The following is a 24586-nucleotide window of genomic DNA, read 5'->3' on the forward strand; positions in this document are numbered from 1 at the left end:
GGTTATCAATAAATCAGCTAAATTAATAAAACAATCTCTACATGTAAACCTAAGATGCAAATAAGTCGCATAATCGGAACCATCAACGTTTATCGAAAGAAAGGTGTCGCTTTAAATGTAGTCGCAGTGAGCGCATGTGACGTAACACACGCTTCCAATCAATCGCTGGCTTCCATGTTTTTAGGGGTGGAGAAAAGAGAAAGAAATATGTGAAAATGGCTACTGTACTGTCTGAATCCGAGAAACCAGTAGATAATAAACTCATTAATGGTACACTCGCTGAAAATAAACCTGAACTACAACCTGCATCTGCTACAGTCGCTGATTGTGACGCGGAGGTTTGTGCACAAGGCGGCGACGTAAAGGGAACGACAGAGCCTGGTGTTCCGTCTTCACCAGCAAGTGAAAATTCATCTCCACATGGCGCTGCTCTTTCACCACGCAACAAAGATGAATCAGGAATTTCATGTCATAGGAAATCTACGGTGGATGAGCAAAAGACGGATGAGGTTTTCGAAAATAATAACGGTGATCTTGTTTCAGCTGAGCCCAGAACGGACTGGGGGGAGACATCGGATCGTTTGCACAATGAAAACATCGGTAAGTAGGCTACAACTTTGCATCAAGGGCAAACAGTAAACCACACGCCGCGCTCTCTTGAATACCGCATAGGCTTCACACATATATTCAGCCGTGGGAAGATCATGCAGAAACTCGTGAAGCCTTTTTTTGAGGGGGGTAGCAATTAATTACTCTGTAATTGGCTTGTTCTAACCCAATCAGAAACAAAACTGCTTGTTTAACCCTTTCATGCTTGTAGATCAAGATTCGTTTTAGAGGTTTTAATTTAAAGAAAAATTGCATACAACACCACAAAAGTTCGTTTAAATGCGTTTTCGAGTATCAGTTATAATAAATAAAAAAATCGGGAACAAAGACAACCCTCTATATGAAACTCAGAGCCGATTCAAAAACGAGTATATTTTTATTGTAAGAAGAAATGTTTAATATACATATCCAAAACATTTGTTACCTGTCACTGTCACCCATATTCAGAATGATGCATACGTTGCAATTAACAAAATATATTTGTGCAGTTTACATTCCCCTTGCAGAATCTGCAAAAATGTTAATGATTTTTACTAAATAAGAGGGATCATACAAAATGCATGTTATGTTTTTATTAAGTACTGTCCTGAATAAGATGCTTTACATTTAAAGATTGTTATAGTCCACAAGACAAAAAATAGCAGAATTTATAAAAATGACCTCGTTCAAAAGTTGTGATGTTCTTGAGTCTCTTGTTTGTCCTGAGCATTTAAACTGTGTTCTTCAGAAAAATCCTTCAGGTCCCTTTCAACAAAATAAGAAATATTTGGCTCTTAATGCATCGTGTTTCCTTCTGGAGCATCAGTGAACGTTTGAACCTTTTTTAATATTGTGTTTGAGTCCCTCAATTGTCCTCAGTGTGAAAAGATGGATCTCAAAATCATACAGTCACTGCTGGAAAGGATTCAAATATGCAAAAGATGCTGGAAAAATGAAGAATTTGCTGGACCTGGAGGATTTTTCTGAAGAACATTGGGCAGTTTAACTGCTCGGGACAATTAAGGGTGTCAAGAACAACCATCACAAACAAACAAACAAACAAACAGTTGTGGATCATCCAGGTAATGACACACAGTAATAAGAATCAAGGGTATGTAAACTTTTGAATGGGATCATTGTTATAAAATGAACATATTTTATGTAAAATATCTTATTCAGGACAGTACTGTACTTTTTGCAGATTCTGCAAGGGGTATGTAATTTGAGCACAACTGTATCTATATAATCAACAACTTTCAATCAATTAATATCCGTTTATTTATGTAATTCACGGTACTTCATGACATTGTAGTTCTTTATCTCATAGCCGTTAAGTACACACAGTCCTGTACCTTATTTTCGTCTGGTTTTCAAATGCTACTTTGCTTCAAATCAAAGTTTGTAACATTGTAATTCATCTTGTAGCTGGTTGGCTTGGTTCATGGCTTATACAGAATGACATTGACCCCGGCCTTTTCACATGTCCAGGGTTCTCCGAATCGAAAGTCATCATAGTTGGGTGAACTTCTACAGTGGTGAATGGAAACTAGAACAAATCTAATTTTGCATTCCGATTTGCCTCAAAAGCAAAATAAAAAATATTTATGAAAACTTTATGAATCTTTATAAAACACGCACACAGCAGGGTCATTTTGTGTCAAATCAACCGTATTTCAGAAACCTCCCCGGTTTTGATTTTGTTCATATTTTTTTATGAAGAAGAGAGCCAGAATATTAAATGTCATGGATGTATTTTCTACTGAGTAAAACAAAATACTGAGTATATTTAATGCCAGGAATTAAATATTAAAAAAAACATTGATTCGCAGTGTGGAAAGAAACGCATCATCTCAGTCTGAGAAAAGGGTCCATGGGCAACACTTTTCAAAAACAGAGATAGAGGACATTGGTAGTTCACATGGCTATATCTCAGTAACCTAAGGTTTTTTTTAATCAAATGTTCAGTTACACAGATGCTTGTTGTCTCTAGCAGTGCTTTTGTGGGTTTCAAACATTTAGGTTTTCTTATTTTATCTATATCTGCTCTATAACAGATTGAAAACCGAACTAATGCACAATCAACCATGTGGGTTATAGTTAAAAGTTTGAATTATGTTATTAGCACAAACATATTTCTTATGAACGTCAAGTCAGGGCAAATATATTAATTACAATATTTGTTGGTCAAAACAATGGTCACACAACGTTAGTGTGTATTTGGTTAAATTAACTGTAACTTTTTTCTTGTGCAATAACGGAGATACTTGATAGTTTTTTTCTTTTTAGAAAACCTACTCCTTTTTAAAAGATTGGAAGTAATTTAAATAGGTTATTACAATTATAAATCTGAATGACTATCTGAAAGTCTGAATGCTACCTGTTGTGGGTTTACATCGGATGCATGTGGGTTGACTAATGTTTTCATTGCTATTACTCCACAGGACAAGAAAACGACAAAGAAAAAACAGCAGACAAAACTATAGAAAATGTCAGCAAAGATTCAATACTTGCTAGAGAGGAGGAACACCCAGCAAAACAAGATGAAGAGTCCACAGGGCAAGAAAACGACAAAGAAGAAACGGCAGACAAAACTTTAGAAAATGTCAGAAAAGATTCAGAGCTTGTTAGAGAGGAGGAACAGGCAGCAAAACAAGATGAAGAGTCTAAAGGGCAAGAAAATGACAAAGAAATGGCAGACAAAACTATAGAAAGTGCCAGCAAAGATTCAAAGCTTACTAGAGAGGAGGAACACCCAGCAAAACAAGATGAAGAGTCTAAAGGGCAAGAAATCAAAGAAACGGCAGACAAACCTATAGAAAATGCCAGCAAAGATTCAAATCTTGCTAGAGAGGAGGAACAGGCAGCAAAACAAGATGAAGAGTCTAAAGGGCAAACGAACGACAAGGAAACGGCAGACAAAACTACAGAAAATGCCAGCAAAGACTCAAAGCTTACTAGAGAGGAGGAACACTCAGCAAAACAAGATGAAGAGTTGACAAATGTAAGTGAAGAATCAAAGTCTCATGGAGAGGCAACACAAAGCACAGAAGTGGAGATGGAGGACAAGGGAGATCCCAAAAGCATTGAGAAGGTCAGCACAGAAGAGAAGGAAGGAGAAGATGAATCTAAGAGTGACGGGAAAGGTTTAGTTGTAAAGCGAAGGAAAAGCCGTCTGGAATGCAATGAATGTGGTAAAAAGTTCACTCGTCGGGAAACATACAACCTGCATCGACACTTTCACATGCATCAGGATGAGCAAGCTTCCCTCGTTTGTAAAGAATGTGGCATCACTTTTCAGCATCGAAGTGACCTCATCAAACACCGCAGTATTCATAAAGAAAATAGCCAACCAAGTGTGTCGCATTCAAGACGCTCTAAGATGATGTACAAGGAGCGGAGGAGATTTGTGTGTGAGCATTGCGGTATGTGTTTCTCGACAATGATGCGATTAAGGCTTCATGCTTGTGAACAGACCGTGGATAAGCCTTTTCGCTGCCCTCTGTGCCGCAAAGAGTTCCAGTATAGGGTATCCATCAATGCCCACATGCAGAGTCACTCATTAGACAGTCCTTATCGGTGCCTGGAGTGCAACAAAGGCTTTCATAGTTTGATGACGCTGCATATCCACCAACGATCCCACTCTGCACTGAAGCCATACGAGTGTCCAGATTGTAGTATGGTTTTTAAGCATCGCTACGTCATGGAGGACCATCGACGCAAGCACATGGAAGAAAGAGCACACCTGTGCAAAATCTGTGGGAAGAACTTCAAATACAGCAGCCTTTTGCAACAGCACCAGTATCTCCACACCGGCCGAAAGCCTTACCACTGCTCACTCTGTGGAAAAACATTTGCTTTTGCACAAAACATGCGAGCACATTATCGACAACACAAAAAGATCTCCGCTAGGTCTGAGGCACGTATTACAAACCATAATGTATCGCTTGTGGGGCAAGTAGGTAAAGAGAACGCAAACGTTGAGCAGCAGCGCAACTGTCCTCTATGCCCTCAGATTTTTTATAAAGCATCTGATTTAAGAGCACACATGTTGATCCATGAAGCAGAGTATGAAAGAATGAGCAATGGCAAGAGATTCGATAAGGTCTATGCATGCCAGTATTGTCCTCTCAAATTCCAGACAGAATCTCTCCTGCAGTCCCATTCACAAACACATATGACAAGCGTTTTGGGTATCAACACCACACACATCACAAATCAGGTTAAAGCGGTACTTGAAAAGCAGGATATTGGTATGGATGAGGCAGATATTGACAGTATGTCAGGAGTAGGGGGTTTGGAGAACCAGACAGAGAAGAAGCAGTTCAGGTGTCGAGACTGTGGGAAGTCCTTTCGTTACCGTTCAGTGTTAGAGCTCCACATGCGCATACACAACAAGGGTTACCAGTGTCAAGTGTGTAAAAAGTCCTTCAGATTTAGTAGCTACTTGCAGCAGCATTCGATTATCCACACCGGCAAGAAGCCATACAAATGCCCAGACTGTGGTAAGGATTTTGCGTTTCATCATAACATGAAAACACACCAGCGGCTGCATCAACAAAAGCCGTTTCGCTGCACGCAGTGCCGTAAGGGCTACAGCGACGAGAGTCAGCTCCAGCGGCACATGCTTTCTCATACAGGTGAGAAACCTTACAAGTGTCATATGTGTGACAAGAGCTTTGCTTTGGCCTACTTGCTCCGAGACCATCTAAACACTCACACGGGGGAGAGACCCCACCGCTGCCAGGAGTGCCATAAGTCGTTCCCTTGGCTTAGCAGTCTGCTTGTGCATCAAAAGATTCATGTGCGTAAACGGCAAGGTCAGAGTCATGGTTATCCACTGTCCATACATTCTCAAAGAGGTAGATTAAGTACTGGCAGGAGAGGTAGGCCAAGGTTAGATCGAGACATTGGAAGGACGGCACATCTAACTGGTAGAATCATACCAGAAACACTGTTGCCAAATGTGGGTCCACAACAATCCAGTAGCTTCAATGTAAATAGACCTGAACACATGCAGCGGAGATCGCAGCACTTGCAGACGAGAAATCATTCCCAGCAGGTAGCATTGCAGCAAGAATGGCAGCTACAAATGGCGCCTTCATCAGAAGAGCTGCTGCTCTCTCAGAAGCCCATGAGTTCATTGGAAGCCCAGTCGACTAATACAGTGCAGATGCAGTGGCCAGGAAGTCACCTTAAGACTATCTTGCCTAAATGTGAGGGTGTCCCAGAGCTCATGCACCAGCAACCATCTCAAGCAAATATACCCATGTCAACACAACCTAATCATTACTCCGAGATAAGTGTGTCTGAAGCAGAGCAAAAGGGAAAGCATCCTTCTCTCTGGGTGAATACACTAAACTCCACTCTGCAGAAGACCTCTTCAGAGTCACAACACCACATGGACAGGCCTTCACCTCTGGATGTGAGAATGCAGTCACCGAGATCCATTCAAGATCCGCAGCAGTCGCAATGGCCAGTGCTCTGTGATTCGATGCAAACATCCAATCCAGAGCTGTTCAATAATTTGTCAGAAGATGGTAAAGGAACTGTTGACTTGGAAGCACCAACCAACAACAAATCTGATAAACTCACTCATGATTTGCAAATGCCAAATTCCTCTGGTCTGGCTAAAACAGAGATGGGTCAGGCTGGTGGTATAGTGATATCCACTGGTGCTTCTGGTCTACCGAATACTAATCCATGGGGAATAAAAACATCTTTAGAAATGTCTACAACTGTGAGCTTGCAAGAAATACCTGGGGATGCATTAGAGAAGCAGCAAAGCAGACTAATCCAGCACTTGCCACAACAAATGCAGCTACAACAGCAGCTTCTTCAACAGCAGCTTCATCAGCCACAACTCCAGGAACAGCCACAAATACCTCCTACTTGGGTTAGTGCAACTCCTTCAAACCAGTTGGGACCAGTGAACATTCCGTATGCACCAGCTCATTTTACTCTTGGAGACAGACCTCCGATGTGGGGGTTTCAGGCTGCTCCAGTTGTTTCCCAAACCCTCGTAAATGGACCAGTTCAACAAGGCCACATCCAACAGCACGTAGCTCTGATTTCTGGCCAGCGGATTCCTCTAACTAAGCCTCCAACTTTTATCTCAGCACCTTTTCCTCCACCAGCTCTAAATTTACCTGCTCCACATCCAATGCATTCTGTTGGAAGGCAACTTTCAGGTCCGTTACCACAAGGCATCTTCTTCACCTCACAGGGCAACATAAATGAGATGCCACTCATGCCGCAAGTAACAAACTTACCTCAGTATGCCCAACAAACTGATCCACACAAGATGGGGAATAAATTGCCTTTTGCCCCAGATCACCTGTTCCAGTGCATGATATGTGGTTGTTCTTTGCCTGGAGAACTAGAATTACAGATGCATTATATGCAACATGCACAGCGAGATGTCTAAGTTAGATTTTTTTTTAGAAATGATAGACACACAAAACAATAGCTCAGTTTAGACTGTCTCTTTGCTGTTGTATTGTACATTGCTGTTAAGCTGCTGGAGTGTGTCATGAAGATTTAAAATGTATTCATGTTTTTATTCAGTTATTAAATTTTCCAGCTGAACTTATATACTAGTTTCATGTGCTTTGTTACCCTTATGCAATAAACCACACAAACCAAATTAACATTGTTAAAAAATCTTTTTTAAAGAACTGCAGTGTTCATGTAACTTCAGCATACTGAATTTAAATTCATAGTCAACCACTTTTTGAAATTATATTGAAATGATCTTATGGAGCATGATGGAGTTTAGATATTTTTTCAGATTCATAAGGAGTGCTGATTATTTAAAATGTTAGTGAGCATTGTTACTCCAATTATAAACATGTTAATTATGAGTTTATGTAATTGACTAAATTTAAAATCTCAAGAAATTGGCATGCAATAGTATGCCAGTTTTACTCAAGTTTAGATTTCTTTTTTACTTAAACTTTTAGGATTAAAAAAAAAACAATTTTAAATAATAGTTTGACATTTTCATTTAAAGTCGCAAAATATATGTTTAACTGATTTAATGGTGTAGGTGACCTGCTTTTTTTTAAAACCCATATCATAATGTAGTCAATATTTGTTTAAACTTATGTGTTTCATAATTTGACCTGTATAAGACCATACAAGAGCAATATGGTTATTTTTTTAACTGTTGAAGTTTCAAGTAATTGAAATGCCTGATTTTTACTACCTCTATCCAATGTTTTTTAGCTTGATCAAATCAACTATATGTATCTCAGTAGTACTGTTGTGTATGAAAAGTGCATGGCTAGAGTCATTGTCATCTCAAAAATTTTATATTAACAACACACACACGTATATCATTATGATGACTTTACATAGTCGTAATGGTTTTTGTCATTATAATGACATTTTATACCCCCTCACCCTAACCCCACCCTTAAACATAACCCTAACAGAAAACTTTCTGCGTTTGTAAAATTTTTAATAGTTTAGAATGTTTATTTAGCCATTTGAATTATGGTAATTATTATTACAGCTGTCCTCATAATGAATGGGATAGAGACATAAAACATGAATACTACATTGTGAGTCCAACCAGTTCAACTTACACATGCAAACAGACAGAGAGAGAGAGAGAGAGAGAGAGAGAGAGAGAGAGAGAGAGAGAGAGAGAGAGACCTGTTTGTTGGTTTATATTTTAAACGTACAGGAATAAAGTATAAACACTGAATTGTGTATATATATATATATATATATATATATATATATATATATATATATATATATATATATATATATATATATATATATATATATATATATATATATATATATACAAGGGTTTAGCGTATTGCATTTAGCCTATTGTACATAGGGAACAATAGGCTAAATGCACACCTTATTAAAGAAATGTTTTTTACTACCATAGTGTGTGATTGCAGAAAAATATGTTTTTTATTGTTTATCATAAAAGTGATTTATTTTGTTTAAAAATATATGTATGATAAATAAAATTATGTAATATTTAATAAATTATGCAATAAATATACTGTCTTTAAAATATGTTTTTAAAATAGAGGAACTAAATTATTTATAAAAGTAAGGATTCTGAAAGCATTTTTGGAGATGCCATAATAATAATAAATAAATAAAACAGTTGCTTTACCTTAAACAAAACTGGAAAAACATCTCAAAATATAGTCAATCATTTTATCGATTCTCATTGGCTACATAAACAATATTTTAAAGAAAATATTAGATCATATTAATCAACTTTGCATTGCTGTCCAAGATCGTGGCAAGGATCAGCCAAATGTAGGCTATGTACTCCGGTCCAGCCCTGTTCTACCCTATATGCGTAGGAACTGGATTCTTTTGTTACTGTGGAGTGCACAAGTAGGCGTATTTATCCTGCCCAATTGATCCACATTCAAATCTCAAACGTTTTTATCGGAGGTAATGAAACACTAGAATAATCGTTTAAGTCTATTTTTTCCAATGATTTATATAGGCTAGCTAACATAACGTTATATTCACACATAGCCTACAAACGAATTTCTACGAATTTCTATATAACCATTAATAAAACGTTTGTTTTCACTATCGACACATTAATATAATAACAACTTAACTGGAAAATGCAAAGTGAATGATATTGTAGTTAAGGATATTATAATTTCGATAGACACATGACCCGACGAATTATAAACAACGTCCGGGCTGCAAAGCCCCGTCTATTTTCACATCTCTACCATAAATTACCAAAAGACTTACTATTTTATATCTATTTAACAAAGATATAATAGTTGTTATAAATTAATATTGAATTATCCGCATCTTATCATATCCTATTACTTTATATTATATGCTCACACTGCGGCTAAGGCTATTTGTTCAGGCAGACGTTACGTTTTAATGGAGTCAGAAGTAACGTGGCCTAATTAATATTCATGAGCTAAGCTTCGCCATAGTAGGATCCGTAATTTTACCTCCCCCAAGCAGCACACTGTCCTTTACCGCGAAAAGTGCGGTGCCTTTCCCATCGAGGGAAGGCTCCAGCCATTATGGCTGCGGTTTATTCTGAAAAGGATTGCATTTTGCAATCAAATAATGAAAGTTTGTCCTCTGAATATGAGAAAGGTGCAGCCCAAGAGGTAAACATCGATCCAGTGAGCAATAGCACAGCCAGTAATGCTAAAAACATGGACGGAGAAATAGAATTATGTCCCCGTGGCCCTATATTGAAAGCCCAGGACAACGCCGAAGTTGTTGCAGCCAATGCTGCAGTTCCACCCACGAAGATTAAAGTAGAGCAAGTGGAGGAAGATGAATGTGTAGTTGTTCATTTGGATGAGGTGGAGGACTCATCTGAAAGAGATGAAAGTAGCGAAGGTAAGCAACTTTTTTTTTTGCTGTTGACAACACCGACCTATCAGTTAGTCCCTAGCTACTAGTTATCTTTTAATTTACCTCGAAAACAAACCAACAAGGTATATAAAGTCACCTAAAAAAACACATTAAGACCATCTTCCACATTTTAGGAGTCATATGCACACAACCTTTGCATCATATTTTATTTCCATTTAATTGTACACAAAGACGTGTACATTACTTATTTTGGTTTATATGTTGCTCTAAAACAGCTGGATTAATTTGCACCAGCGGATACGGGTCGTCATGGGTAATGACAAAACAGCAGCAGTACTGCATGTACTTTTTTGTTTTTAAACATGTCCTGCTTGCTGTCTGTCATTATTTCTTTGTAACCTATAGGGTTTACTGATTTGGCTGGTATTTCACAACGGTGATATTCTCGGCTTCCAATAGACATTATTTGTCATTTTAAACCAGCTGTGCAGTCGTTGTAGTAGGCAACGAGATGTTGGCTACTCTCGTTCATATAATCTGCTCCACCTTAAATTATATTGCAGTATCGCTGTTTTGCAGTAGATGGCAGTCTTTACTCAACTTTTGAATTGCGCATGTGCAAAATAGAATAAAGAATAAGGCGAATTAAATATTGTTTTAAGCAGTGTATGAATTCTCTATATAAAATGTGTATTTTAAAATTGTATTAATGTCATGATAATGTGGCTTGTTGGACCATATCATGGGTGATATAATTTTAAGGTGGAACAAATCATTCGAATTAGATGCCGAATTTGTTCAGTCGTTACCTGGCAACAGGTTTCTTAAAACAAACTGCCAGACAAATTCTCTTAATTTACAGTTGTGCAAAATGTCAACAATGAAATCATTCTAACCTTTATTTTGTAGGTTCATGGATGTATATTGGTCTAGGTCTCATTAAGAACTGAAGTTACATAAGAAACAGTAGATTGAATCTCTTTTTTACCCCCTGATAATTTGTAATGCATAAATGATTTCTGGTGGTTGCAATGCACACTCTTAAACATTTTTTATAACAAGCAATAAGAGAGATTATTAACCATTCGAATTTAATTTGTTGTTTGGTTTGTTGTCCTATTCCTTCACTCTGTACTGTTAAAATTTACTTGAATTAATACATATTTCCCACTTTAAGATTATGATTGTTTTTTTTTTTCTTCATTATTTTCTTTGAACATTTGAAGACTTTAGATGCAAAAGCCTCTAAGTTCGTCTGACATTTTTCTCTAAAATAAGCATTTTTGTCAGGGTTCTATGTATAGGTTTCTACCAAAGTACCGGTACTTCTGAGGCTGAGGCTGAGGCTGGGATTTAGTGGGTTTGAAGTGAAAGTATTTTATGAATGTATACTATATGCGGAGAGAATTCACACAGTATTATCTCATTTTTGACCGAAGTGGCTTTTAGAGGCTTTTGCATCTGAACTCTTCATTTGGAGTAAAGGGGGCTTTTTTCATTCTTCTAAATTGTATTTGTTGGCTCTATACACTGTTTCTTTTTCTTTCTCCTCTGACCACTGGACTTGTCCTGACCTCCCATTTTCCACTTTCTATTTTTAGGGGATTGGCCATTTCGCTGTGAGGATTGCAGTGAGGCATTTGGGAACAAGGAGGATTACTTGGAGCATCGCAGCGAGCATATCCATGATGGTCCCATAGTCTGCCTGGACACAGATTCGCAGTGGGATGACCTGCTCATCTCGACCGACGGAGGCCGAAGAACATTGTTCTGTGCTCTGTGTGGACAAAAGTTTTCGAACTCAAAAGGCTTTTTCACCCATCAACTGAAGCATCGCAATCAAGTCATTAAACAGGGGATAGGTGACGGTTTTGGTGAGGGTGCAGTAAGACAGAAGCTTTTTGAATGCAAGGATTGTGGTAAAGCATATTCCACTGTTGGTCAGTGTCTCAACCATCAGCGTTCACATAAGCAGGCCTCAAAGTCTGTTTTTCATCAGCTTGCTCATCTAAAGAAAAAGTCATTTCAATGCCCCACCTGTGGACGCTGTTACTCTCGGGCTTCGGCTCTTGACGCACATCGTCGTTGTCATGAGGTAAAGCTGGTGAAATCCAAAAGCTGTGAAACTGAGAAACCTCTGTCACTTAATGAATCTCCAGGTCAAACAGAAGACAACGGCACAAGCTCTGAACAACCTGAGGAGAATGAGCAAAAAGTTTTTCAGTGCGTCTGTGGCAAAACATTTCGCACCATGTGTGGCCTCGGAACTCACCAGAGATTCTCAACCAGCTGTTCAGAAAGGAAGGTGAAGGAGGAAATTAAGCGTCCGTTTGTTTGCTCTGAATGTAGCAAGACCTTCGTTAGCTCTGTGGCTCTGGTGTGCCACGAGCGTTGGCATAAAAGACGGGCACAACTTGTCTGCAATGGCCAGCCATATAAATGCACAGAGTGCGGCAAGGTCTTCACCTCCCTCACGTTTTACAATAAGCATCAGCGATTGGCGCACAGTGAAGAGCTGCCAGCGAAATCATTCCTTCATCAAGTTATTCAGCTTAAGAAGAAGGCTTTTGAGTGTCCGGAGTGTGGTCGTCGGTTCTCGCGAGCATCCGCCCTGCAGTCGCATCAGCTCTGTCATACTGACTTCTTCGGTGACATCATGGAGAAAAAGCCTGAGATGAGCACAGCCACTCACACAGTAAAAGCAATCCAGAATGACAATGCTGACAGTGTTGTTTTTCATTCTAAGGAGACTTCACAAGCTCAAATTCAAAAGAATGATTTGAGCTGCACCGACACAGTAGAAAAGTATGAGGCCATAGATGTTGATTATGAAGTTGTCCATATCACGGCTTCAGATGATAATGAGAACAACAGCGGTTTCTCTCAGGATCAAAATACTGATCTTGAGTTGGTGTGTGAATCAGACCAAGAGGAAAAAGATGACCTGGGCTTCAATTTGAATCAGACAGCTGAATCTACCTCCACCCTGCAGTTGGATCCAGAGATTGATGTCAAAATTGTACAAATTGATTATGAGCATTTAAATGCTGAACCATTAATAAATGCGGAACTCATGAGCAAAAGCCGTCCTCAAGAGGCAAAGTATAATTGTCCACACTGTGATCGAAAGTTTGTCAAGGCTTTGTCCTTGCGCTGTCACATACTTTGGCACAAGGGGTGCATGGGAAAAAAATCAGATAGGAGGCAGAAGTTTGACGTAGTGACACCAACTAAGAAGGAACTTTTAGCATGTGAGATTTTTGGCCACGAAAGTCCCTCTAAGAGTGATCTTTGCATTCACACAGGAAAGCCTGAGGATAAAGTAGCGTATAAGTCTATTTCATACCAACTTGAAAATCTGCAGAAAAACAATATTAAATGTGACGAGTGTGGCATGTGTTTTTCCAGACTGTCTGCGTTGCATTCTCACCAACAGCTTCACAGTAAAAAAAAAAAGCCCTTTGCTTGCTTGCAGTGTGACAGGAGATATGTGACCGCAAGTGGTCTGTACAACCATCAGAAGGTTTGCTGTGGCGGTGCCAAAGACGAAAAGACAAAGAATTTCAACCCAACCAAGTCACTTTTGGGCCCAAAGGTTTATCACTGTAAAAAGTGTGGTAAAGGTTTTTGGTCTTTGGGAGCTTTCTGTCATCACAAACAAAACCACTCGGAGTGTGCAGATGGCGAGACCAGGCCCACGGGTACGCCCGACACTGAGAACGGTCACATACGACGGAAGAAAAGGGGTCGTAGGGGTGGTTATAAAAGAGTGCACCCTATGAATTCTAAAGAGGAACATAAATGCGAGGTGTGTGGCAAATCATACCACATGCTAGCTTGTTTTCTTAAACACAAGCTTGTCCATGACTCAAGTCTCCAACCTGCTGTCAAATCTTTTGACTATCAAGTCCAACAGTTAAAAAAGAACTCCTACCAATGTCCTGACTGTGGGAAAGTTTTCTCCCGTGCCATGGCCCTCCAGTTTCACATGAAAAGTCATGGCTTTGAGACTGGCCTTCCTTTGATAGAATCTGACTCGACTGAGCGACCTCAATGCCCGACATGCTACTCTTTTTTTGCATCTGAGTCGATACTACAAAATCATCAGAAGCACTGTTTAAAACCAGAGGACAATGTGGAATTTCCACAAGAATGTAGGGAAGTTGAGATAGAGGAGCAAAATGCGTCCTCACAAAAAGCTGAAGATGTTGTTGACACTTCTCATTCAACTGATTCTAAAAAAGATAAAAAAACGCCAGATTTGAAATACAAATGTAAAGACTGTAGCAGAAGCTTTTCAGTAATTGGTGCTCTAAACTTTCACAAGCGAATTCATCGTAACGGTCACCAATCTAAAAAGATGAAGTCCAGTTCGGAAAAGCCGTTGAAGCCTGGCAAAGTAAAGCCAGAGCAGTGTTTGGCAAAATCGCCTTTTGTTTGTGCTGAATGTGGAAGATATTTTAACACCAATTCGGCTCTTGGCACACATAAGCGATGGCACAAGGACAAAAAGTTAGCCAGATTTCTCTCAAAGACCAATAAGATACGCTCAAAGAAAAGTGTGGATGGTGGTCCTTATTTATGCAACATATGCGGGAAAGGATTCTTCTACCTTTGTGTTCTTCGCCGGCATCAACTACATCACCCTCCCATGGAGGCTCAACCCCAAAAAGAGCACGAAGTTGCTGAATCAAATAGTGTTTTTACCTGCCCAGATTGTCAAATGTCTTTCTCAAGTGGGTCTCTTCTAACAACTCACTTTGCAGACCATCACAGCAAGCCTACTGAGAATGAGAAACTACAGTCTGAAATCCTCTCTACAGAGTCTGGTCCACCCATCAAACAATTGTACACATCCGAAATTGATGTCACCAAACGAGAGGATACTAATGTACAACACTATCAGTGCACCCACTGTGCGAAGAGCTTCTTGAACATACGCGGCCTTCGTGCGCACAAATGGCAGAAACACCACAAGGTTAGTGAACGACCTACTTCGTCTGTAGAAGAGAGCTCTGCATATGCAAAGCCCTTTGCTTCTGAAGGGTCCCTTCGTAAAACATCCAATAAGAAAGAGCTGAAAGCGTCTACGGAGGAGGATCCCATACAGCACATTCGAAATTTTGAACGTACTAAATGTTTTTTCAAATGCGATAAATGTGCTAAAGCGTTTCCCAGTGAGGAGCAGTTAAACGCTCACAAGGATGTTGCGAAGACTCGTCCGCACTGCTGCGCTCTTTGCTGCCGTGGTTACTGGACTGAAAACCAGCTGCAGCATCATCTCGCATGGCACAACGAAGTACGTCGGCGTCTCCCAACTGAACTGCGATACAGACTGAGTTCTTCCCTGACACCTGGGCCTTCAGACAACCAGCAGGCTTTATCACACAGATCCGAGTCTATAGTCGATCTGCCCGTGGCCCTTGTAAGTCCACAAGCGAACAGCCATAAATGTCAGCAATGTGGGAAAACCTTCTTGTCACCTCGTGCGCTGCAGCAGCACCAGACTCTTCACAAAAACGAGGAGCCGTACCATTGTTCATTGTGTTCACAGACATTTAGTGATATCAGAAATCTTATTGACCACCATCAGGAGTGCTTGGGTGATAAAGAGCGAAAGGACAGTAGCTCAGCTTTCGAAGTAAGAGGCGCTGATAACCTGACTTGCATTGAGTGTGGCATTTCCTTCAAACAGGAAACAGAACTGCATCAGCATTATATTGAACATGCACGTGGGTTCTAAAACTTGTGGGAAAAAATGCATGAAATGGATATTGGTATCTGGTACATTGTTTACTGCATCTGCAACTAGTAATTGATTTTGTTACCTGCTGTAAGTGTTGGTATTCAGTAGAAGAACCGTATACTTAAAGAGCAAGGATAATGCCACAATCAGCTTTTAATGTCTAATTTTTGCTTAAATTGTTGTAAAGAGAAAGTTATCTGCTGAATTCGGAGCATTATTACAGATGTAATAAACCAAATAGTGTGATGTAATTACTTGCATAAAAACTGTAAATTTCAATGATTCCCTTTAAAATCTCAGTAGATCTCTGCAAGTGTTCCAAGAGCATCTCTTTGATGCGTTTCAATCTATTTAGGGGTTTTAAAAATATGTATTTTCCCTCTTTTTTTGACTGCTCAATTTAGTGTCTCTGTTGATTTCTATCACCTGGCTTGAATTTTTAAAGATGACTTAATTTAAACTACCGATGTGTTTGCTGGATATTTTTTTGTATGTGCTAAAAAGTAGCGTGAAGATCTTTTTTGTACGCATTACAGCTTAAGTCTCGTGTGTTCATGATAGACTTTGATTTGTACAGCATCTGGTAATGCCAGTGTCATTGCTATTAACATCACCACTTGACACTGTAAACCACATTTCTGTTGCATTTAGGTTTTGGTTTGCATTTTGAAAATGTTTCATCTTTCAACTTTTTTGAAAAAAAAATTGGGTTTAATGTTTCTCTTGAAAATATTGTGAGCGTACAGAAAATTATTTCCTTGCTAGATATAATGTTATACGTTCCTTGTGTAATTGCCCTGAAGTCATGTTAATGACATTAAGAATGTATGAATAAGATGCAAACTGCTCAGTAGAGGCAGGGATTTGTGTGTAGGAATGGCATGATGAATCAAAGAAAATAGCAAATCATTTGAACAACTGAATTACCTTGTGATATTAAATTGAACAGTTATATTAACATTCCATTTTGTTGTCTTGGCTTGGTGGTGAATGTGAAGGTTTATGGTTGGTTTGTTAATAAAGGACCATCCTTTAATTTCCTTATAAAGTTGATTCATTGGTCATAATTTCAGTGAAAACTGTCTTTTATTATTTTGCCTTGCAGATGTTCATGCATCCATAGCCTGTTTAATCTCTCCTCTCCCACTCTTATTAATATGTAGCTGATATGTTGGCTGTTATACAAGACTGATGAACTTTACAGTCGTGGTACAGAAGCCGTGGTTGTTAAATGGACCATTTTGGTGGTACAGTATCATTGAATGGTATGACATATTTTTGCATTTATCATGCTTTTTGTCCTTGAGGTGGCTTGTTCTTGGGGAAAAAAAAGATACTCTTTGAATGATGTCACTGAAAAAGTACACTGATAAATATTAACATGAATAGATTATTTTACCAGCAGTTTTAATTAATGGTATCTTACATGCAACTATTTGATGTAGCTGGCTAATAAAACTCATGTGTGTTTTATGTATTGATTCTAAACATCCTACCATTTTTGAGACTTTTGGATGAATCATTACATTTGCAAAATATGCTGTTTACAAAAAGAACACTGCATGTTATAGTGTTTTCTACATTGTTCTCAAACTGACTTTCCATTTCCGCCATAACACATTCTTAATAAATACCCCAAAAAAATTCTAGCATAAATTGAAAGAATTTATTTTATCGAAGATGGTGATATAACTAAAATTTTATTTATATATAAATACAAATTTGGGATCACACCTGAGACCTTCGTGCCCAAATTTGTCCACGAAGGCGGGATTAAGGGCTGTTATGCGAGGGGGGCTTGAGGGTTAACTTGATCTGACTGCCATTTTTGCAACAACTAAAAATCCAAATAATGTGCCTGGAACTTTAATAAAATAAATAAATAATAAAATATATATATACATACATACATTGATTTCTCAATATTAAGTGGTCTCTTAATTTTTCCAGAGCTATATATATATATTTACACACATATATGCAGTATATACTATGCAAAAGGTATGCTAGTGCAAATACCATTGCAATAAGATTACAATAAATCATGAAACACTGAGTTGAGAAAATGTTGCAGTAGATGTTGAAATTTAGTTTTGCTCTTTTATTGATATAGTCTTGTGTTACTGACATGAAACTTTCTTCTCTAGTGAAGCTGCACAGCATGACGTCAGGACTGTGGGCAGCTGTTCACTCGCTGGGAGGCCTTCAGAATTCATCTTTGTGAACATGTCAAAGAAAAGAGATGAAACAAGAAAAGACGGGGAATCTGTCTCTAATGGAAATGACAATGTTACAAAAAAGAAACAAGTGAAATAAACAGACAAAGATAAATCCTTTGATGGTTCTTGTCAGATAAATCTGTCTGAGATCTTCACCATCTGTCCTGGTGTTTATGTTATCAGAGGAAGAAAAGCCAGTGTACCCACAGGCAAACAAGGTCTACGCCTGCGCTGTCTGCGGGAAGGTCTATTCCTACCTGGAATCTTTCAAAAATCACGTCACATAACTTCAAAAGACCAAAAACCTGAAATACACTGTAAAACATGTAAGAAAACTTTAAATCATCCATTCTCTCTTACACTTCATCTAAAATTAAGTAACCGGTGTGTTCCTGAAAAGCCTTCCGTCCTTCACTGTGAATGGCTTGGAATCACTTGGAAAGACACTTGCATGGCCATGACAACAAAAAACACACATGCAACATCTGCCAGAAGTCCTGTCGGGTTTCACCCGAACTTCGGAACCATTGCAACGTTCACACTGGTGCCAGGCCTTAACCCTCTGGTGCTCTTCAGTCATTTCTGACCGGAACATTTTCTGTTTTGAAATTTTAAAAATCACTGCTTCATCGGAATGATATGAAACTTGGTGACTTTTCTAGCATTAGGTATGTAACAGGTTCAAGACACAAAAAAAATGGGGTCAAGGCTCTAGACACAAAAAAATTGGGGTCATGATTCGAGCATGCTAATTGGTCGTAAACAAAAAGTAGCGTTGTCTTCGGTCATAAATGACCGACCATAGGAAATTAAAATTTGTGTGTACAATCTACAAATCGGCCACGATGCTGAAAAAAAGTACACAGCATTAAAGGGATGACACTCTAAAACATCAAGAGTGTGATATTGACACATCCACTCACACACACCTAAAACTGAACCTATGAACCACATTTGGAATTTTTAAAAATCACAGCTTCATCAGAATTAATTGAAACATTAGGTATGTAAACACACAAAAAAATTGAGAGCATGATTTGAGCATGCAAAGTGGTCATAAAAAAAATATGTCAAAAAATGACACCATAGGAAATGAATGGGAAATCTGCAAAAACACAAATTCACAGAAAAAAAATCTATATTTCTAACAACAACAAAAATCTAAAACTTTATAATAAATAGTCTTTGAGACTTTTTAAATATATATTCAAATCCATCAACAACAAAAAAAATAATTAAATGTGTTCAAAACAGAACTAGGGAATTCTCAAGCCTCTCCATATATAGAGACCTCTAGTGATTACACCCATGGTTGCATGATTTCTTAAATAATTCCAAAAGAGGGCGCTAATCTGCCTTAAAAAAATATATATTTTGAAGGCCGTTGCTGCGTCCCAATTCGCATACTATCCGTACTAAATAGTATTCGAAAAAATAATTAGTATGTCCCAAATCTTAGTATGTTGAAAAAAGTATTCCAAAGATTCCCGGATGGTTTACTATTTCCGGTCAGAATCCGAAGTGCAGATCGATGCGCACTCTAACGGCTGATATTGCCCACAACCCATTGCGAGATGGACGAGGATTCGATTAGAACTACAAACGCGGATAAAAAGTGTGTAAAAAAACTACAAACATGACGGTTACGCGAGTCTGACGGTTAAGTGGAGAGGATTAGATAAAGTGGTTTGAGTGAGCAATTATCAGTATTTAACCTGACGAAAATATATTTATTCAATATTATCCACATTATATTTCTCCTTCAGCAGCATTGAGAACTTTTGTAATGATACGTTTGGCCATTAACTTTGCAAACACATGAGAGGAGTCTCTGCATTAAAGACCCACGAAAGGCAGATCAACGAGCGACTACATTTCTCTCCGATACGGTAGGAAATTAAATTGAAAGTGGGGGATTTGAACTGTGACGATGATTGACAGCGCAGTTTAAACGGTGACGGGACGCACGTAACAGAGTCCGTTAAAGATGACGAAGTAGTATGTCCCAAAGCTTGCATATACTCTTCTGCTACACACTCAAAAGTATGTACTTTTTCTTCACAAAAAGAGTACATACTTTTAGGACGTAGTATAAGTAGGCGAATTGGGACGCAGCCCTAGTCTCTATTTTAACCTGAAATACTGCAATAATTTTTAAAAAAGTATCATTTTCAATGGCAAAAATAGACCATAATTATTGCATAAATATTAAAAAATACGATCAAATCATCTCAAAATACAAAATTAAAAAGAACAAATATTATTGAAGAAAAATAAATTGCATTGGTTTTACTGGGGTGGAGGAAGTTTAATTTTTAGGTGTCCGGTCACTTATGGGAAGACAACCAATGCAACCCCTAAACGAAGAGCACCAGAGGGTTAAACATGTGATCTTTGCCACAAGAGTTCCTCGCAACTAAATCTAATTACCCATCAGAAAAAAAAAACCTGGAGGTCTTTAAAGAAGGAGACGATGTTCCCCTCAGAAGAAAGGTTTTAGAGGAAAGAATCGAGTGTCAGTTATGGAAAAATCAATTTAGGAGTAATGAATGTTTCCAATCAAGAAGAGGAAATGAAAAAGGATCCAGAAGAAGAAGAAGATGGGGATGAGAAAATCGATGCCAACAATGCTGCAATACCTAAAACTAAAAGTGGTCCACCTGACTCTAGCGACTCATCTGACGCCTCATCAGATGAAGAACAAAAACATTTAAATATGGCACAGGAAGACCATTTGCAAGTGCAGGACGTTGAGGGGGAGTGGGAGTGTGTTGAATGTGGTGTACATTTCATTGGGGAGTCTGAGCTTCACATGCATTATATGAAGCATGCAAGTGGGGAAGTTTGACACACAGTACTTATTATTAATGTGGTATTTGTGTGAATGCTCTTTACAAGATAACAATGTTTCCGTGATCAAAGTCAGTCTTGATGACAACCAAGAATTTTAGATTTAAAATGCTATAATATAGTTTTGGGGGGATTGGATGGTGCTAGTTTAATCACAAGTTTGCCTTGTTTTCCTTTGGAGACCTTGTACTTCATTGCTTAACACTGTTATCTGCGAGGCCTTAATTTAGTAAGCAATGGAATTTGACAATTTTTTACTGCTTTTTGCAGTTTTGACATGTTTCTTGCTTGAATATGGAATCTTGGTCGGTTGAAAGAAATTTTTTGGGACTATTTTCTGCTATCGAATATAGTTTTTATTGCCGTTAAGAATTGTTACTTGTTACTGGATTCGTTTTTCAAGCTGTTTTTTAATGAGTCAATGCTTAATCAATACACCATGTTCTATTAAGCATAGAATTTCTCTTGTGTTGATTAAACAGTTAAGTAAACAATTACAGGTGGTCGTAAGTTGTGCTTCACTAAAAATATAAAAGCCTTTTTGTTTTTATTCAAGCTTTGTCCTGCATGTAGCCTACCTTGGTTTTATCATGTTCATGGAAAACGGTGTGATAAGAACTGTTGTCCCAGGTGCTAATTTTCACTTGAAATGAATCATTTGCCATGATCTTATTGGTTGTTCTGTAGGTATCAATGTTAAATCAATCACTTAAAAAGATGAATGCAATTCTTGGACGTAGCAGAGGTTTTCTCTCTAAAGTCTTGATTCGTTCCTCTGCAATGAAAACTATTGTGTTTGCTTTGCTGGCGCTGGCTGTGGGTATGTAGATCTCTCTTATTAATTAAAATGTCAATTGTTGGTTTCTGCTTACACTTTAAGATTAATATGAGACTTAAAATGTTGTTAGATAAAACAGCAAATATGACAAAGAAACATCAGTTCACGTAATCAGTTACACAAGACACAACAAACTTTACACAGTGATTTGATTTGCTTTATTTGAGCACTTTGTGAACAATTAAACATTCTTTTTATGAAGCTTGCCGTGCAGATGATAAAATCATTGGAGGTTATGAATGTTCACCAAACTCCCAGCCCTGGCAAGTCTACCTTACTTACGATAATGGGGAACGCTGGTGTGGAGCATCTTTGATTAATGAAAGATGGGTTGTTTCTGCTGCTCACTGCTACGTTTCGTGAGTATATCATATTTTTATGTTAAACCTCATCAATCTCCCTTTTCCCTATAGAGCAAAAAGTTAAAGTAAATTAAACTAGTTGCTTGTTAACATATGTATTATACACTGAAAAGGATGATTGTAAAATGTAACAGATGCAGGATTTTTGAACCAAAGGCTGTGAAAAGTTAATTCAATTCTAAAGATGAGAGTATTAACCAATAATTTGAGACTACACGTAGACATAATATTTAGGCCAATACTGCTGATAAAAGTTGCATTAGAGCCCAGTAATATATGAGTTCTTTGTCAAATAGAGCTTCTCGTCTTACTGTCCACCTGGGAGAGCACAATGTCTACATTGAAGAAGGCACAGAGCAGCGGATCGGGGTAGAGAAAGTGATTTCTCATCCGGGCTATAATGATTATACAATAGACAATGATTTCATGCTGATCAAGCTGAAAGAGCCTGCAGTCTTCAACCAGTATGTGCAGCCAGTCCCTCTGGCAACCAGTTGCTCATCTGAAGGGGAGCAGTGCTTGGTTTCTGGATGGGGCAATCAGATCACCACTGGAGGTGAGATGGCTGAGTAATGAACATCTTTAGTGTTATAAAAAAGTTAGTTCCGATCTTGATTAATCAAGTAAACAGTGACAGTAAATTTGAAGGCCAATGATCAGTGCTGGAATTATTTTATCACTGCTTCTTGTGTGTTCTAGACAGACTGTTGGTCTGTGTATTAGTGGTGGAGATTTTTCAGCGACTCTTTCTGCAGGTTTCATTAGTATGCCATAGTCATAGTCAGTCAGCAGATTTGAGCAAAATAAAGTTCTCGCTTCCAGTTATTTTTAACTGTACAAAACAGCTTTTTGATATTGCAGACTGGTATTTCTCATAATAATGTTTTATTGTATTGTTGTAATTATAAACACACTTGTAGTGCAGATTCCCATTTACTGCACTTTGTTATTATTATAGTCATTTGCCTATAACAGCTAATAATTTGGAAATCTCACACATTCAGAGAAGATTGCTTACTTCTGCATCGCAAAATATGTCTCCTAGCAACAAGGTACATTTCTGTGGGAGTGTTCAGAATGACTTGAAAGTCTGGTAGTTTGTAATCCTCAGTCGTTTAGTGTATGATGCCAGGTTTTCTCTGTAATCATTTACGAAGTCCGCAAGTGTATAATGCCTAGTGTTTTAAAATCTGTTATGTTGTGTATTCCAGCCTTTACTATCTTTAAGTCATTTGAATCATTAACTAAACCAATTCATTCAAAACACTGATTAATTCAGGAAACACCACTACTGTTCTTTGCTCTGAGATACGCAACAGAAAATTATGTGGTGGCTTGTTTGAAAATTTGTTATGCGCGAAGTAAATTTGTTGGCGCGAAAAAAACTATGAAATGAAATTAATGAATTGTTTTATAAAAGCCCTCTTGCACAAGTGGCATTGCTTATATTTAAACAAGCTATTAGATGATTTGTCCAAAAGTTAGGTATACAAATCCAAATCTTCAACATTGTTCTTGTACTCTTTTTCTAGTTGACTATGCTTCTGTGCTGCAGTGTTTGAATTTGCCTGTACTGTCAAGGGGGCAGTGTGAGGGTGCATATGGATGGCAAATAACTGAAAACATGTTCTGTGCTGGATTCATGGAGGGAGGCAAAGACGCATGTCAGGTATGTCATTAACATAGTCTACTTTTTATGTCTGTTATAGCCTATATTTTCTTTCAAAAATCACACTTTTCTTTTTTCCTTTTCCTAACTATTCTCAGGGTGATTCTGGCGGTCCTGTGGTGTGTAACGGGGAACTGCGAGGAGTTGTTTCATGGGGTTATGGCTGTGCTCAACGTGGCTATCCTGGGGTTTACGCTGAGGTGTGCCGCTACAGTGACTGGGTCGCGTCCACCATAGCTAACAATTAAGTTTGTTCAGCTGAGTTGGACCTTTTAATTAGATTTTTTTTCCCCTGAAATATCTGTGATTAAATTCTGCTTGGAACAGATAAAAGTGTTTATGTCCATTCGTTTTATATGGATATAGTATTTTAAGTTTTTTTTTTTTTGTGCCAAGGTTGCTCCCAGCCCAAAATGTAACCCCAAAAATGGGTCATATTTCTATTCTTTGTGTTCACAATCACAAACTTGTGTCAGAAATCTTTATGACCATCATTGGGGTGGGGTGGTTAAATAGACAGTAAAGAGATAAGTAAGCATTACTGCAAAATAAAATAAAAACAATCGTATACTGTACCAATCTGAAGCGTCTATTTTGAGATAATGGCTGACTAATTGTACATTACCTTGCTTATTACATGGCTGTTCACACATGATATATTGATTTGAGTTTAAATTATTTAATAATAAAAACAATAAAAAAAGATTACATTTTATAATATTAAAAATATAGTTATTTATTTACTAATAAAGTGTTTTAAAGGAAAATGCCTAATTTTTGCTGAAATTGTTGAAGAAAGAAAGAAAGAAAGAAAGAAAGAAAGAAACGTGATGAAATTAGAGCCATATTACAGATATCCTAATTACACTTAAAAGTTGAAAATATTTTGTATGTATTATTAGATATCTGCTGTATAACTGATGCACTCATCTGGGAGCGATTCACCTGAAATTCATCAGACTCATCAGA

At 38.0% G+C, this 24586-nt stretch overlaps 3 protein-coding genes across 3 annotated transcripts; all 3 read left to right on the forward strand.

The window, feature by feature from the left end:
• The first annotated feature begins 182 nt into the window (after positions 1-182).
• LOC307138809 (uncharacterized protein) lies at positions 183-7228 on the forward strand. The gene is made up of 2 exons (XM_079837409.1): positions 183-600; positions 3030-7228. Exons 1-2 carry the CDS (start codon positions 216-218, stop codon positions 7010-7012), a joined length of 4368 nt encoding a protein of 1455 aa, XP_079693535.1. The 5' UTR covers positions 183-215; the 3' UTR covers positions 7013-7228.
• A 2358-nt stretch (positions 7229-9586) lies between these two features.
• Positions 9587-16738, forward strand: LOC307139161 (uncharacterized protein). Its single transcript, XM_079838049.1, has 2 exons — positions 9587-9957; positions 11535-16738. Exons 1-2 carry the CDS (start codon positions 9630-9632, stop codon positions 15674-15676), a joined length of 4470 nt encoding a protein of 1489 aa, XP_079694175.1. The 5' UTR covers positions 9587-9629; the 3' UTR covers positions 15677-16738.
• A 4754-nt stretch (positions 16739-21492) lies between these two features.
• On the forward strand, positions 21493-24190 carry LOC307139176 (trypsin-2). The gene is made up of 5 exons (XM_079838066.1): positions 21493-21568; positions 21789-21945; positions 22245-22504; positions 23481-23617; positions 23716-24190. Exons 1-5 carry the CDS (start codon positions 21529-21531, stop codon positions 23863-23865), a joined length of 744 nt encoding a protein of 247 aa, XP_079694192.1. The 5' UTR covers positions 21493-21528; the 3' UTR covers positions 23866-24190.
• Positions 24191-24586: the final 396 nt, after the last annotated feature.

Source organism: Gobio gobio, assembly GCF_949357685.1.
Source record: "Gobio gobio genome assembly, chromosome: 15".
Taxonomy (NCBI): Eukaryota; Metazoa; Chordata; class Actinopteri; order Cypriniformes; family Gobionidae; genus Gobio; species Gobio gobio.